The following is a 17,782-nucleotide window of genomic DNA, read 5'->3' on the forward strand; positions in this document are numbered from 1 at the left end:
AAGAAAGTACCCTTAATATTCGTTAAAGAATCGCCTCCTGAAGTTTGGAAACATCATTCAGATACACCCTGTATATTAATATAGTGATTATTCTGTGCTTTCGGTCAGTAATTTTGGGGGAGCCCGGTTTTGATTTTAGAATTGAAAAAAAATGTATACGCTTTTTCCTCGTCAATTAAGTATTTTGAAATTTTAAATCTAGCACCAACCTACATTGTCGTTTTATTTAATTCTTTTAATCAAGTATTTAATAATTCATAATAAACCGTTTAAATAGGCTGTGTAGACGTATGACTGCTGTTCAAGCCGCATCTATTAGTAAATATCTATGGTCAAGGACACTTTTATTTTAAAACTGTTGGTAGCCTTGCAAGAATTACACACAAAGACGCTTGCCGGAGTTGTAGACATATTGTTTTCCGATCTCAGATATAGTGTTGTGGTGGTGTGTTCACAGTTTGTTATAATAAAGTCTTGATTAAAAATGGCTTTACTAGCAGAAACTAATGAGAGAATTAGAAGAATGGAAGCGCTAATGCTCCGCTGGGAACTGCCTTTTCAACAAGTATTCGGTCAGAGAATTTATGGACCTCCGAAATCATTTAAGAATAATCCACCTCCGACAGGGTGGGAAATATTCGTTAGTAACATTCCTAGAGATGTCTTCGAAGATGAAATCATCACCTTGTTCGCTAATATGGGTAATTTGTACCAAGTGAAGTTTATGATGGAATATTCTGGAATGAATCGTGGATTTGCTTACGTCTTGTTCTTGGATCACCAAACCGCTCTGTATGCTATTAAAAAATATCATGGGTATTTAATTAAAAACGAACATAGGTAAGAAACCAGCTATTCTTGGTATTAGTATGAAAATATTTTTAAAACATTGGTCATTCTGTTGTAACGTTCGTTTTGAGCATTTAATTTATTTTGTTATGGTTTAGTATTTTCTTTATACAGAGTGTTTCACGTAATTGGTACGTTAAAGCTATTTTAGGTTCCAATATTCATACAGTTTTTAAATTTTGGCAGTAGAGGTTAATCGTCCGAACTTTGTTACACACAACTTCGTTATATTAAATGGAATGCTATAGTTTTTATTACACCTTTTAATTATATGCGAAATAATTGTTTTCGTTTTCGAGTTATTTTGATTTTAATTTTTTTTTTGGCAAATTTACCAGCACTTTTCAAAGCCATATTTCTCAGCCAATGTTCATTCAAAAAAGCAATTGCAAAATAGTCGAACATTTTAAACGGCACGCCCCATATTTTATTATACTACAAGAACGGGAATTTAATGCCTATACCTATGTTTTGTAGTTTCCCTCATATTGGGAAATTTATCAAAAAATTCGAGAAATGTCGGAAACCGCTTATATTTCTATTAGAAGACCATAGACATTTTGATAGTGATTATTTATTTTTATCTGGTGGGCGCTGGTTAACAACAAAAGGTATAATTGAAGAATAGACATGTCGCTTAAAAATCGCAATTTTTTTTTTACCGGTGTGAAATCGCTCAAATAAGCCGTTAAAAATAAAAAAAAAGTGCGTAAAAGTGAAAAACCTACCGAAAAATAAGTTTGAAATTTCGATGTGACGTCACGTTTTGTGACGTCACGAACCTTCCTTACGACGTATTTTTCACAACACAATGGTTAAAATTGGTCCGCTAAATAATTTGTTCCATATCCACGTGCACAACACGAATAATGTAAGTAAAAATAAATCATTTTCTCAAATTTAATGATAAAATTAACAACTTGTTAGTATTATTTCGAGTGATATACCTGCTCGTGAGGATTAGGTATGGAGAAGGGTGTGGGTCAAATATTGGTATAGTCTTGTTGAAAAACACGTTACATTCGGATCCACCTAATATACTGATTTATTTCCGAATTTTGTGTAGAAATTAGATTTTGAATTAGATTAATTTACGTTTAAATTAGTGAGAATTTCCCAAATGTCGGATTAGATATGGAGAAGGGTGTGGGTCAAATATTGGTATGGTCTTGTTGAAAAAAAAGCGTTACATTCGGATCTACCTAACTTACTGATTTATTTCCGAATTTTGTGTAGAAATTAGATTTTGAGTTAGGTTAATTAACATTTAAACAACTGCGAAATGTCGGGTCGGGTTCGGAGTAGGGGGATGGTAAACACACGAGCAGGCAGATGGTTAATAAACGCGTTTTAGCACGTTTTAGTCGTTATGCGTCGAGAACCAAAGGTGTTTCACCCGAAAATATGCGTTATAAGACTAAAAAGTTGTTAATTCTTTCATTAAATTTGAGAAAATGATTTATTTTTACTTACATTATTCGTGTTGTGCACGTGGATATGGAACAAATTATTTATAGGCCCAATTTTAACCATTCTGTTGTGAAAAATACGTCGTGACATGGTTCGTGACGTCACAGATTGTGACGTCACGTCGAAATTTTAAACTCATTTTTCGGTGAGTTCTTCACTTTTCCGCACCTTCTTTTTATTTTTAACGTGTTTTTTAGGCATTTTTACGTCGGTAAAAAAAAATCATCGATTTTTAAGCGATATGTCTATTCTTCAATTTTTCCGGGGGTATTGTTTCGTTGGGTGTTAAATCGGCTCGGGGGTTACTGGTTCTACTGGTTGTAGCACGTGGCCGTTCTCTACCGATCGATACTCGCGTCATCGCGCATGCGCCGCTTATCCGGTCCGTTACAATTTTATATTAAAAATTTTTGTTTTGTTTTTTTATTTATTTATTTTTATTTTTTTTGTTTTTTTTTTAATTTACTTTTTTTTTTGTTTTTTTATTTATTTTGACTTTCCATTTGTTTTTGTTATTGAAACTTTTATTTTTATTAATATGCCTTTTTATATTTTTTTGACGTAAACTAACAATACGACTTTTCTTTTCTGTTGTAATTTTCTTGCTGTGGCTAAAACGGGCTTTTTATCAGCACATAAATCATAGTATCATAGTAGACCTCCCATCGCCCATGTATTCGGTGAATGTACGCGATATAGTATCCCACATACGCTGCATCGGTACTAACATATTCTATTACAGAAATTAGATGATAAGTTAACTCGCCAAACATTAATGTACAAGGAATATCTGAAATGCAGAATACCCCTGGCCAGTTAGTATAACCCATATTTTCTGCAAGCCGTACCAAGTGTAAGCATTCAATGTTAATAAAACGATGATTGCCGCCCGTGACATGTGACGTTACGTTATTACATCTACATTGAACGCAGCTTTTATAGTGCGAATCAGATATCTTTTCATTGATGGCACTTTCAAGAACCTGTATACCCTGCTGGTAGAAAAGTTCGGTATTTATGTCAACAATGGGAACATTATGAACAATGCAGTTATTGCAGTCATTACATTGCTGATTGATTTAGTATGATGGTTCGTCAATTAGCTATTTTTGAGCAATCAAATCACTGATATTGAACTGACAATCAATTTGATTGCTGTGCAAACCAAATATATTGCTCAATAACTCCGATCGTTTTTATAGGTTTTCATTGTTGCGCCATAAATTGAAAATGATTTTATGAAATCATAAAATCCATTTTTTGAAGTGGAAATATATTCATGATAAAAGACCCAATCTCGGTATCCTGCCAACACGAATTGTGCTAAAACATGCGTTTGTAAAAGTCACATCTTTTTTTGCTATACGAACTCGTCCGAATAGTTGTCCGTTTTTCAATATTGGTAAATTTACGTTTTTACTTGTTTTTTCAAGGATGCTTTGTATATCTGGACAAGAAGTTAAATATTTTGCACGTTTTGATGGTTTTCTTTTTACTTCGTTTTTTGAGTGATTAACGTTACACATGTGGCTCCACTTTGATGGATTATCATTCCACGTATTAGATTTTGACAAATTTTTTCCGCCCCAGTTTGCTTCCTGATATAAACATGAATATTTGTTCTCAAAGCTTGCGGTTGTCTCAATTTCCTCAATCCTTGACGTAGTCACTGTAGGACAATCATCCGTGTTTTCAATTTTATGAGATCCTAAATTTACCTTAAGACTTGGAATCGGCGCATCATCGACTTCCGCTGGCATATTTAATTTTAATATTTCATCCGACATTGGCATTCGACCTTGGAAATGTATGTGTTTGACCAAAAACTTATCAACGCGACGATTTTGTCGTTAATTAAAATTAGATGTTTTAACTTTCTAAAATATTCTTCACTTGATGTTGACGTTGCAGGAGATCCATTAGGTGCCAACATGCACGTCCAAAGAGTAAAGTGCTTACTGATTCTTAAAAGATGTTTCGCAAAATCTGGACACCAATAGGACGATCACCGGTTTGCGCGATTAATTTACAATCACATTCTACGTTTTTCAAAAATGTACTTAAGCTTCTTAACGTTGCAAATTCAGACTCTACTAAGTCAATATTTATAATTCATTTCCAATATTGTTTACGTCGACATTTATTTTACTTTGTATTATAATATTAACATCTACTATATCCTTTTCAAACTCCGATTGAAATATGATCCTCCTATGAACTCCGATGAATTAATCGTTTGTGGGCCCCATAACAACCTTCATTTAGATTTACATCTTCAGTTTCTGAGTTTCGCTACAGTTAAGGTGTCAAGTAACAGGGATTCAAATACTTTGAAAGTAGTACATTTTACAAGAAGTCCAATACAGCGGAGAAAGAATTCTTTGACACGTGTAGAAGTATTACAAAAACATTTCCAGTGAGTGACAAGCTTGATAAGGTGAGCAATATCAATTCTAATGCAACACCGTGGACAGATCACATGATTCAAATGCTAAGAAGACAGCATTTAAAAGCGCCATGGCATAATCGGTCACAATTTCGGCTGGACACGGCACACCAGAGCGCAACCAGTCGCGTAACCAATAAGTAAGCAAGGTTGAATCGTGTTTCTCCGAAACCATTTGGACCACCGGTTTTGTTATTTTTTTTACAATCGAACCTGTTACATCAATACTTAGGCTATTCATTTTTTCGCGTCTTTGCAGTGCTTTTTTTAAAGGAAGGTTTGGTCTGGAGTCCAATACATTGCAAAAAATTTATCGTTGAATAAGTAGATCCATTCTTTCTTTAACCAGTGCGGTAATTAAATAAATTCGAAAATTGTGTTACAACTGGTTTATTTTAAGTTTAAGTTCAACCTGACATGTTTCGGTCTTTTAAATGACCATCATCGGAGGTATCGTAAAAAGGATGTATGAGGAACAACATACAATAAAGTAGATGACTGCTAGCAGATGTGTGTGTCTAGCAGTTATTCTACTTTATTGTATGTTGTTCCTCATATATCCTCTTTACGATACCTCCGATGATGGTCATTTAAAAGAACGAAATATGTCAGGTTGAACTTAAACTTAAAATAAACCAGTTGTAACACAATTTTCGAATTTATTTAAAAAATTTATCGTAGCCAATGTCCCGAATAGTACCTGTAAATTCAGGACGATATTTCAATTCATGCACTGGTCGGAAAAGGTCAATGCCTCTACGAAGTCCTAATTCCCAATCAGTTTCTGTTTGATTTGCCTTACGTAAAACATTTTCGTTGCGGAAATGCGCGGGAACTTTATCTTCTAAATCCATAAGTTCATTAGCCTTCTATCTACGCCAAGCATAGGTTAACTGAGCAGTAACCTCTTTTGCTACTCGTTGTCTGAATACACCTCGTAAATGACGCTTTTTTTTATGTTCAATATTGTTTGTATCACTTGTTGAAATGTGCATCGTGATATGGTCATCTGTTGGTTTGTCTGGCGCGTACAAATTAATTCCTACTCCACATTCGATACAAAAACCTTTAATCCATAGCCATGATCTCTCCTGGATTTAAGTTAACTTTTGGATTTTTGAAAGCATAGCAACATGGCAGCCGATGTTCTTGCCACAATTGTTTCTGCATTACATTGGTCCAGCCTTGTCTTAATACATTATACGCCCTACCCTTATAAATGCTACTAACAGGTCGAATACTGTTCCAATCGTCGCCTGAAATAGTAATTGTCGCTCTAACAGGCACTATCGCATCTCGGGATATATTCATCGACCAATTTGAAACACCGGTACTATTCATTTCGGAATTAGATATATCGGGAGTTGATGTATTGGCTTTTTGATTAATATTATGAAATTTTAGTGGCATGTCTTGTATTTCGTGGTCATTTCGAGAGATGTAAGTAGTAATACATGTGTTTAGCTGACATTTTATTATCCATTTTTGTAACTGCCTCATTCCAAACATATGCTAACGATTTTAATATTCCGGCCTCATCAAGAAACATTAGCTCTTTTATCGAATTAAAAATCATTTCAAACACATTTCGTTTAATCAAACAGTATAATAAAAAAGACGAGAGTAGAATAAAAAAGAATAATATCCAGATAAACAGACTTGTTTGCAAAGGAGTATTAAAAATATGACCTATCATAGCACATCTAAGAATTAACCTTAATAACGTTTCACAGTGAAGATTATCGACGAAGATGATATAATGACGAATGTGACAAAAAGTGAAAAGAAAAGCGAAAATACCTGGTAGTATGTTGTCTTGTGGAGAGGTTCACAGAGCTCCTCTAGGCCACATCCAAGGCGTGGAATAGTTAACTGTTTATCCTTAAAGTATGCCAGTTGGTCTCTTAGATCATGTAACGTTGTCCATAGCGTTTCATACGTTGGTTTAAGAAAATACTTGGATTTCGTGATGCGAAGTTTCCTGGTGAGGTAAATATGTCTCCTTTTTGTAGTATACCTTATTGTTACTTATATTACCCTTTTAGATCTTTTTGAAAAAGTCATTCAGAGATATTGTGGGCTTTTCGTCCTTATACATGTGGCTTAACGCATCAGCGTTTTGATTATTTTTCCACTTCTGTGAATTACTTCAAAATCGTATTCAGGGAGCATGAGAGCCCAACTTGCGAGACGTGATTAACGGTCTTTAAGATTCAGGAGCCGTTTTAATGGACGATGGCCTGTAAAGATGGTAAATTTTTTTGTACCAGATAACATCTAAAATGTTTTATATCTTCTAAGACAGCAAGCGTTTATCTGCGTTCTTTTTCTGTTGTGCTGTAATTTTGTTGGCATTTATTAAGTTTCTAGAGAAAAGGAAATAGGTCCTAAATATTCATTATGGTCTTGTCTTAAAATTGCTGCGATTCGGGTATTAGACGAATCTGGTTAGAATCTGGATACGCTAATACATAAATACACTTTAACTGTTGTATCGTCTTTAATTCTTTCTCACCTAACTTAAATTTAACATTAACGAAAACGTTAGTTACTACACATTCTCTAAAAGAGCGTAAAGAAACGTCAAAGAGAGATACATGGTTTAAGCCCTGGTTATGGGAATTAAGAATTCGAACTAATGGCGAGTTTTGATAAAGGTTGGTGTTAGCTATGTTAAGACGAAATGTCGCATTGTAACGTGTAAGACGTTGTGGTTCAGGCAGAAGATCGGGAGTATCCAGCATTTCATTAACAAGCTTGAAAAGGAAGTCAGAAATAATTCGACGTTGCTGTAGTGACAATAAGTTGAGGACTACGCAATACTTATCGTAATCGCAGTAAGGTAGATGAAATTCATGTGCCAAATAGTACAAAGCGTCGTTGAACCGCTTCGATACGATCACGATAGACTGCGTACATAGCATTCCACACTATGGAACCAAAGGCGCTATTAAACGCTATTAACAAATGCGTTAAAAGGGATTTAATGCTTGTAAAATATAAGTTTCTACTTATACTGATAACAAACCCTAGGTTACGCAGGGCTTTCGCCAACGTGAATTCGATGTGAAGGTGCTTCCATCCTTCACTCTGTCAGTAGAGATAATAGGTCTACCATTAAAGTTGTAATTAAAATTAATAGGATAGCGTTTCCATGTGAGCGTTATTTTTTTGGTATTTGTCATAGTTCAAATAAAGTTTGTTAATGCGACAGTAATCATGCAGACGATCAAGGTCCTCCTGTAGCCTTAGGCAGTCATGACTAGAGCTGACTCTAGTAAATATTTTATTATCATCCGCATAGAGCAGGAATTTGGAAAATTTAAAGCAAGAAGAATTGTCGTTTATGTAAATTAGAAATAATCCCCTGAGGCACACCAGATGAGATGGGTTTGTAGTCTGATAGAAAGCTACCCATCTTAACTGCCTGACTTCTGTCCGATAAATTATCCAGCGTACAATGCCGGCAGGAATGTTAAAGGACGACAGCTTTTGTATAAGAATGGTCAATCTTGTCGAAGCTTTCGAGTAATCGGTATAAATAGCGTCAACCTGTGAGTCCTTATTTAAGGTAGAATGAATAAAGTTAACATAAGACACTAAGTTAGGCTCAACCGATCGTCCAGGCAAGAAACCATGATATTCAGTAATGAGAGAGTGAGCAATAGAGTGGTTAAAGTAATCGAAAACAATTTTTTACCTATAATAACAATCATAACATCCGGGTAGGCATCGCGCACGACAGACACACTAGACAAAATCAGATTCAGCGCTTCATCAGCAAAAGGAGGAGGATAAACACAGCACAAGAGAAAGTTTAGTTGACCGCACTGAACTTTCAACCACAAGCCCGCCGCAAAACTTTGCAGACTCGCCATGGGAACGGTATGAAAGCCATGCTTGGCAGTTATCAGGATTCCGTCAGCATCGCGCTTGGTTGAATTTCTATTGCGACGTTATATGCTATGAGATTGAGTGCAGTAGCTTATCGGATATGCCATCATTAAGAAATGTTTCAGTAAGGCAGATAAAATCCGTCGATAAGGCATGTGACTTGAACAAGTACTTGTCTTGGAACGTAGACCATGGACGTTCTGATAATAGAAGTTGATACCCATAAACCGTTTAAAAAGTGATAGGATCAACAATAAAAACGACGAGGGCCATCTTTCGCGCTCTATCATCTTTCCGCAAATGGATCACGCAGCTCTTGGTCCAGATATACTTGTAGTTTTTATTTCTCGCGATTTCTCGTACCTTACTAAAGAGGTCCATGTTACGAGCCGAAATATGTTCATTGATGTAAAGATTATCCGCAACGTCGGGAATCGACAGGCGGTGGCCATTGGCACTGCGATGATATAATTTGACCGCGCTAAAAACACGGTCACGTATCATTCGGGAGATGAACTTTACTATAATGGTTCTAGCGCGCGACTTGTCTTTTCCTGGTGATGGTCTTTCAGGCAGGCGATGAACTGCATCTATACCGGAAGCCACAATAGGAGATTTGATAGCTTCCGCAATGTTGGACACAATTTGACATGTCGGAGAAAATCTTCCCGAAAGTAAAGTGAACAAACGTTCTAGACAGCTATACTCGGCACCAAAAGATACTCCATCATGTTGCTTAAGCATGTTCTGAACCCTAAATTGATATCTCAAAAATCGAGTGTTGTCTGATTTTTTGAACAAATGTCTGCTGGAGCAGATTTTTCTGGAAAAATTCGAATAACTCCAGAACGGCCGAATCAAATTGCAAAAGTAAAGTCGATACTAGTCGTTCCCTATTATGTTTAACTCATAATAGGGCACGTATTGATCCTGTTTGTACTTTCAACCTACCCTTCTTAACTACTAAACGTAACCACCCCCGTTCAATTTGTGCCTAGATTTTTTTTTATGAAGATGATAAATACATTAGAAAATTATCAGTTAGATAGATAAAACTATTCTAACAATAAAACTTTATAATTTCTGAGAGAAAAAATAATTAAGCAAACACTAACTGTTAAGCTGTAGGGTTGTTAATCGGAAGTTGGAATGAATTTTTAATGAAAAAATCTTAGTAGGCATTGCAATCTTTATCATTAATATTTTGACGTTGAAATGTCAGTGGTTTTCTTGCTATTATTATTGTTTTATTTAAAATTTTGAAACGTCGAGTGAAAGAGCGTAAATGCGATAGAACTTTATTTAATAATTAATTTGAAAATCAATAATAATAGTAAGAAAAACACTGACATTTAAACATCAAAAATATTTCTGAAAAAGATTGCAAAGCCTACTAAGATTTTTTCATTAAAATTCATTCCGACTTTTGATCGACAACTGCGTTGTTTAACGGGCAGTGTTTGCTTTATTATTTTTATTTCTCAAAAATTAATCGTTTTTGGAAAAATTTTAGAGAGACAAAAATGTTTTAGGATACTTTCATCTACCTATGTAACATTTTTCTAATGTACACTGTTGGAAATAATTCACGAGCACACCCTGTATAATCTGAACGCGTGTGTCTAACGCAATAAAATTTGGTATGGAAGTAGTACTAAAGTAGTGTAACTTACTCTCACAAGGAGAGCGGCACAACTCTGCTGGGAGGAGAAACATCAATAGCGAGAGTATCCCCGTGAGCTTCGCGTACCATCGCTACACGACGTGGCATGAAGTTTATAAGTCGCTGTATTGTAGCAAGAGGGATGGCCAACCATGGGCCATGGGGGGTGGATAGAGCATTCTTGCACGCACTGCTCGAATAGACGATCACCACGTCTCCGACGAACTAAAATTCGCGCATCACCGGTGCTCAATTCGAATCTTGATTCGTCGGAAAACAAAATGTCCCTCTACTCGGCAACCTACTAATGCCTAGCGTCGACCCATTCGTGACGTATGCTGCGGTGCTCGGGTGTTACTGGAATCCGCTGTATCGCACGACGCGCGCGCAGTCCACTATCTACCAAACACCGCCATACAGTTCGCGTAGTGAGTACGCCTTCCCCTGCCGGTGGCCAAACAGTTCCAAGTTGCCTTGAGGAGGACGCACACGACGCTAAAGCGCTGAGCACAAGAGTGCGATCCTCGTGTGCTGGGGTCGCGCAGGGCCGTCCCGGTAGCGGCTGTAGGTACCTATGTCCTACCTCAGACCATTCTCGCCATGCCCGTTGCACTGCCGATAACGACCGCTCGAGACGACGCGCAATTTCACAGAACGATACACATCGTTTAAGTAACGCGATCGCCCATCCATTGCGCACAGAGTACGATAACAATGTGGTTCCTCACACCACACCAAAAACGACCGGTATTTTCCATCCACTTCGGTCTCCATAGCGACGGAATGTTCCACTTGGAAGAGCGGCTCAGTCAACAATGCCGCGACGGAACAACTTGAATCTCGATGAATAAACTCGTCTACAGTAAACCTTTGTGCTCCGCAAATATCATGGATTTATCTTCACGCGTTCAGATAATATAAGGTGTGCTCGTGAATTATGTCCAACAGTGTATTTATCATTTGTATAAAAAAAATTTTAGCAAAAATGTAAAGGGAGTGGTTACGTTTAGTAGTTTAGAAGGGTAGGTTGAAAGTACAAATAGGGTCAAAACGTGCCCTATTATGACTTAAACATATTCCTCAAATTTCATTTTCCTAGCGTTTATGGTTCTTGAGACAGAAAAATTAAACCAAAATTTTCCGCCATTTTTAGAGGGGTGTAGCTCCTTAGGGGACCCGAAGTCGCCCATGGTTCATATATCAAAGTACATACCTTTAAAATTCACTAAAGAATCACCCCTTGAAGTTTGTTGCAGTTTTCAAGTTTATTGTTTCAGATACACCCTGTATAACGGACACACCCTCCCCCGTATTAGTCCGTTAAGTCCATTGTTATATTACTGTTATGAGTAAAGAATGAACAAAATGTTTCAAATTAATTACGTCTTAATGAAAAGAAAACTTGAAAACGCGCAGTTTCGCTGAAACGGAGAAACATTGTTTCTTTAACATCGAATATTTCCTAACTTATAACGATTTTGAAATAGTTACTATTTTTATCTAAATTGATCTAGACTGAAGTTTTCGAAGTACTGTGCATGTACGCAATATCTAATTGGAGACTGAAAAGAAATTGAAAGCTAAGTGCAGATGCGTCGGAAATTAATTTAGCTAGGTCTTAAGTGTTTTTTAAAAGACAATTTGTTAATAACAATGTATTACCATTTACACCTATTTTATTTTAATTTTAAAAAATATTGTTTTTATACAGTTAATTCAACAAGCACAAATCTGACATTTTATAAACATAAATAAAGATTTCAAAAAATTGTATTGAATATTTCATGCTTTTAGTGTTATACTACGGAATATGGATAGTTCTACGTTAATCTGTAACTTGGAACAAAATACTAAAATTGTGAAGACAATTCTTTATAATGTCAACTAATCTTAACTAATTAAAAAGCTTGTGTTTCTGCAGAGAAGCTTACTTTGCATTTGTGATGCTCAATCGTGAATAGCTACTATATTTTTGTTTTGCTTTTCGTACTAACTCCATTTAACTTATTGGTTTTAATGTTCGCGAATATATTCGTTTATTCTATTCTCGTTGGATGTTTGAATCTAATACCAAAATTATTACTCAAAATGTTTTCGTTAAATTTATATGATAATGATTTGTATGAAATTTATAATTTAAGTGTAATCAATATGAAATAAATCATGATTACTGTGTTTTTGAATTAGGTTGGCTTGCTATATGTCGCTGGACAACTCAAGGTTGTATTTTGAAGGTTTACCGACAACACTACCTGCGAAAAAAGCTAAGGAGATAATAACAACACTTTTTAATGGTGATGCAGATGTGCTAATCTTTCCAAACCCATGTGATGACGAAAAAAATCTCGGTGTAGGCTTCGTCAAATTTGCCACCCATCGGAAGGCTGCGGATGTTCGCAAATTACTTTGGCCGTCAAGGGTTTCGATTATGGGATCTAATTTGTTCTTTGAATGGGCGTGCCCATTACCCGACTTCAACCAGGTAAAATTTTTTTAAAGATTGCTGCTATAGTGCCCCTTTAATATAAATAATTTTAATTACTAATATTAGCATACAACTTCTTGTTATAAACAATAATTATATTTTTAGGATTTTGTGGTTCTTGTTCTGCATTTAACAAATAAAATTGGGAATAATGATTTCATAAAATTTGTAACGAATGAACTGGGAGTAGAGAAATGCATTTGTAACATCACAAAACATGAAACGTTTGCGACAATTCAATTCATGTCAAAAATAGATGCTATAAAATGTGAAAAAAGTTTATATGGTAATGTTTTTTATTTGTCGTATACTTTCGTATACGATGATGGTTATACTGATATTACTGTTGTAATATTTGTCCGAACCGTTCTAGGTAAGCTTTTGGATGGTGTGGAAATCAAACCAATTTTCCTTGATAACACCAAATATAAAGGACGGTAAGAAATTTATTCGTCGAATATGCTTCTCAAACTTTATTCGTATCTTAAATATTTTAGATTTATTGCAAATATCATATTGTTTCTACAATGGGGTGCTTTTGATCCAAAAACTTTAGATATTTCCTGCCGTGATGATTTTGTAAGTATATCCCAGATTTTGCAAAACCTTCTACTACATACACCGTTTATTTTCAAAGTTCACCATGAAATCATTTATCTATTTTCAATTAGTGGTGTTTTTAAATCTCATAATTATAGTTTATTAGTTTAACAGTCACGTGCACCATTAATTTTTGCTCGCACTTTGATCGCTTATAATTTTTGAAAAAAAAATTATTTTTGTTATTTTTTAACGTTTTAGTACCTTTGGAAAATATACTGCAATTTTTGACGCATAGTAGCTAGGTTAATAGTATAAACTACGCTATGTTCCTCTTGATTTGCTATTTCCCGTGCAGTGATCACTGCTTTGCTTTAGTCAGTGAATGTTTTTTAATAATGGTGTAACTTAACTGTTGTATTAAATTAGTTTTAAAAGAAAAACGCGAATAAACAATTAAATTTAATTCAGTTATAAGTTCAAAAAACGAATTTTCTAAATTTTCAAAATGCCCCGGCCTCGATTTGGATATACATAATTATATCTTGCGTATTGTCGATCTAACAACTCGACGTAATTTCTGCGGAGATATTTGGGTAATACAATTTCTAACTCGATTTTCTGATGCCTCACGAGACGTTCCAAGTGTATACAGGATGTGTGAAATGTCTGGAATATAGCCAATAACTTTGTCATTTGTGGTTCTAAAGAAAAATGTTTCAAATACAAGTTTCTTTATTAATCATGGCGTTTTTTTTGGTGATATTTGCTTGTTTGTATTGTTTTTTGTTTCGTTGCTATGACAACTAACATTGTTATTTTAAATGGAATGCATATACAGGATGTTTCATGAAGTTCTCTCGGCACTAATGGAGCATGTTGTTTAGGTGATTTGTAATAAAAAAGTTCATATGAATATATGTCCGATTCACTTCACTTATTGAGTGATATGAATTTGAAAATAATAATTAAAAATTATGGCGTTACGGCCCAGCGCGGGGCTCAAAGGGTAAGTGTGCTATGACTGCATTAGTAAAATAAAGTACTTATTTACCTTACTGTCAAATTTGACAAGCTTGCCGTTTAATCTAAAATTATTTGAGTTTTATTTGCGTACAATGCCATTTAAGTTTACGACTGTTGAGTATGCTGTTATGGTTTTTGTACTGGGAAATTGTGATGGAAACACTACTGCAGCTTCAATTGAATATCGACGACGTTTTCCAAATCGGCGTGTTCCATCGCCGAAAACTTTTAGTAGTACCTTCCAAGCTCTCCGAGAAACTGGTTTACTTCCGAGCGTTCATATGCAGTATGAACGAGCAACACAACAGAATGTTGCAGAGGAAGAGAACATCCTTGACATTGTCGAGCGCAATGCCTGCATTAGTACGCGACGTATATCCATACGTTTAGGGATTCCCAATACCAGGGTATGGAGAACATTAAAAAGAAATCCGCTGCATCCGTATCATCTACAGCGTGTTCAACATCTGAAGCCAGAAGACTTCCCTAGGCGTTTGGCATTTTGTCAGTGGTTAAATAATAATCGGAACTTATACCGCTACATTTTATTTACGGATGAGTCACAATTTACTCGAGATGGCATAAATAACATCCATAATTTGCATAAATGGTCGGACATTAACTCTCATGCTACCATAGAAAGTAATTTTCAAATCAGATTTAGCATTAATCTGTGGTGCGGAATGTTATACTATCAACGTATAGGACCGTTTATTTTGAAAATCGTCTTACCGGACAAAGCTACTTGCAATTTTTGGAAGAAAAACTTCCGCGTTTACTATGGGATGTACCTACCTCTGGCAAGACGATTAAGAATGTATTTGCAACACGACGGAGCTCCTTCTCATTTTTACCGTAGAGTCACCGATCATCTAAATGAACGTTATCCTAACCGCTGGATCGGTCGAGGTGAACTGCACGTTTGGCCAGCCATATCTCCAGATCTCAATCCTCTGGATTTTAACATGTGGGGTGGGATGAAAGATTTAGTATATCAAGAAAAAGTAGACACACGTGAGGCTTTAATCCAAAGAATTTTTGACGCTGCAACGCAAATAAAGGAGCACCGTGCAAAGATAAAAAATGCAACGCGAGTCGTTCACAGGCGTGCAGATAAGTGTATTGAAGTAGGAGGTGGAATTTTCGAAAATGTTTAAAATTAATAAATTATTCTTTCAAATTATAATAAAAAGTAACATTATCGCAATTACTTTATTTTTAAATGCATAAGTGTAGCTCAATAAATAAAGTGAATTGTCTTACTCAATGCTTTTTTTTTTGGTCAAACATGACGGTAAGCTAAATAAGTACTTAATTTTACTAATGCAGTCATAGCATCATACTTACCCTTTGAGTCCCGCGCTGGGCCGTAACACCATAATTTTTAAATATTATTTTCAAATTCATATAACTCAATAAGTGAGGTGAATCGGTGTCGAAAGGTGAATCAATATGTTCATATGAACTTTTTATTACAAATCACCTAAACAACATGCTCCATTAGTGCCGGGAGAACTTCATGAAACAGCCTGCATATGTTTTTTGAAAGTCTTAAATCAGCTAATTATTGAAACTGTAATTTTTTTGACATTTAAAGCTGTAAACGGCGTTATTTCGGCGTCTACTTTGATTTTAATTAGCTGATTTAAGACTCTCAAAAAACGCAACTTTTCTCGATTTTCTTTCCTATACAACCATATGATTTGATATGTTCATCGCATAGAGGGACTTATTCTCTACAACAGTATGCAAAAAAAAATATATGCATCCCGTTTAAAATAACAATGGTGGTTGCCATAGCAACGAAACAAAGAACAATATAAACAAGCAATTATCGTCAAAAAATGCGCCACAATTAATAAAGAATTTTTTATTTCTATTTATTATTTGTTTGAAACATTTCTCTTTAAAACCACAAATGGCGAAGTTATTGGCTATATTCTACACATTTGACACACGCTGTATACCTCATTATTGATTATGCCCCATAAAAAATAATCTAAAGGTGTGAGGTCAGGTGACCTGGAAGGTTTTACGCAAAATAAAGTAAATACTCTAAATCATAATGTTCAATGGACATTGTACATTGTAAGTTACTATTAGCTACAGAACATTTAGTGTAAAAGAACAAAAAATAAAAGATCAAAAATAATTGAATTAAACTTAATTGTTTGTTCGCGTTTTTCTTTTAAAACTAATTTAATACAACTGTTAAGTTACACCATTATTAAAGAAGAACCACTGACTAAAGCATAGCAGGGATCACTGCTCGAGAAATAGCTTACACTATTAAACTAACTACTATCCGTCAAAAGTACGTTAAAAAATAACAAATACAATTTCTTTTTCAAAAATTATAAGCGATCGTGAAAATTTTTTCAGGTAAAAGTTATGTGAAATTATGCTGTCTACCCAACTGAAGAAAATAAAATGTGAAATTTGAAAAATAGCGAGATTAGTATTCACATTCGGTATAACCGGAAGCACAAAGAGAATGATTTCATGTCGTAATAATCCGTTTTAACGGCCTAATTATGCAATCCAAATGGTTGTCTTACATCACTAATACTAAAAAAATATGGCGATAAGCCACTTCTGAGGGACACCCTTCATAACTAGTTGGCGTGCCATAGCACGCTACAAGAAATTTAGAATTTCGGTCTGCAATTTTTATACTACATTTTTTTTTGTAGTAGGTGTTAACGTATCACAAAACAAGTTAATAGAAATTGTTTTTTAAATAAAAGAATCATTTATTTCTATTTTAATGTTACAATATAACTTTTACAACAACGTACAAGATGCTTTTCTTAATCACCTTTTTTGTCTGGCCTTACTTTTGCCGTTGCCAACCTCGATATCATGAAAGTTACTAAAAATGGATACATTCTATAACATGCTTTCTTTAAATATAATTTAGTTATTTATTTTACGTCATCTTTAAACTTAGTTGGTACTTTAATAACTCTCTTCGGACGTGGCAATGGGCTGGTAACTGACTCCTTTTTACTAGTCTTCTTTCTTAGTTCCTTTGTCTTCTCCGATTTGGAAATCGTCAAATCTTCTGCTTCTTTATTCACATCAACAAATCCATCTTGCTTTCGTTCTTCCTGTGTTTCCATTCGTCAGTTTTCTTTCGTGTGTTCTTCAACATCTAGTTCTTCTTGTCTTCTATCTTGAGTATCTGTGACAGAGCTTTTCGGAATTGTCTTCTCTGAAGTAACTTCTTTAGGTATTGGTTTAATATGAATTAAACTACTGCGGTATTTGCTACCATCTGCGTCAACTATATATGATCTGCCACTAAGCTTTTCTTCTATCTTCCCCGATGTCCATAGTTTAGATTTTTCTGCTTGTAGTTGAGTGGCCACTGGCTGACCTATCTCCAGTTGCGGCAAGTGTTTACTAT

At 35.2% G+C, this 17,782-nt stretch overlaps 1 protein-coding gene across 1 annotated transcript in view; it reads left to right on the forward strand.

Annotated features, from left to right (window-relative positions):
- The first annotated feature begins 415 nt into the window (after positions 1 to 415).
- Positions 416 to 17,782, forward strand: part of LOC111419445 (APOBEC1 complementation factor-like) — a 28,233-nt gene continuing 10,866 nt past the window's right edge. Inside the window, exons 1-5 of the mRNA XM_071199446.1 lie at positions 416 to 840; positions 12,510 to 12,804; positions 12,913 to 13,093; positions 13,181 to 13,244; positions 13,305 to 13,386. Of these exons, the coding sequence (XP_071055547.1) occupies positions 485 to 840; positions 12,510 to 12,804; positions 12,913 to 13,093; positions 13,181 to 13,244; positions 13,305 to 13,386 (978 nt within the window). The 5' untranslated portion in view covers positions 416 to 484. The remainder of the gene's footprint in view (positions 841 to 12,509; positions 12,805 to 12,912; positions 13,094 to 13,180; positions 13,245 to 13,304; positions 13,387 to 17,782) is intronic.

Source organism: Onthophagus taurus, chromosome 10 (genome assembly GCF_036711975.1).
Source record: "Onthophagus taurus isolate NC chromosome 10, IU_Otau_3.0, whole genome shotgun sequence".
Taxonomy (NCBI): domain Eukaryota; kingdom Metazoa; phylum Arthropoda; class Insecta; order Coleoptera; family Scarabaeidae; genus Onthophagus; species Onthophagus taurus.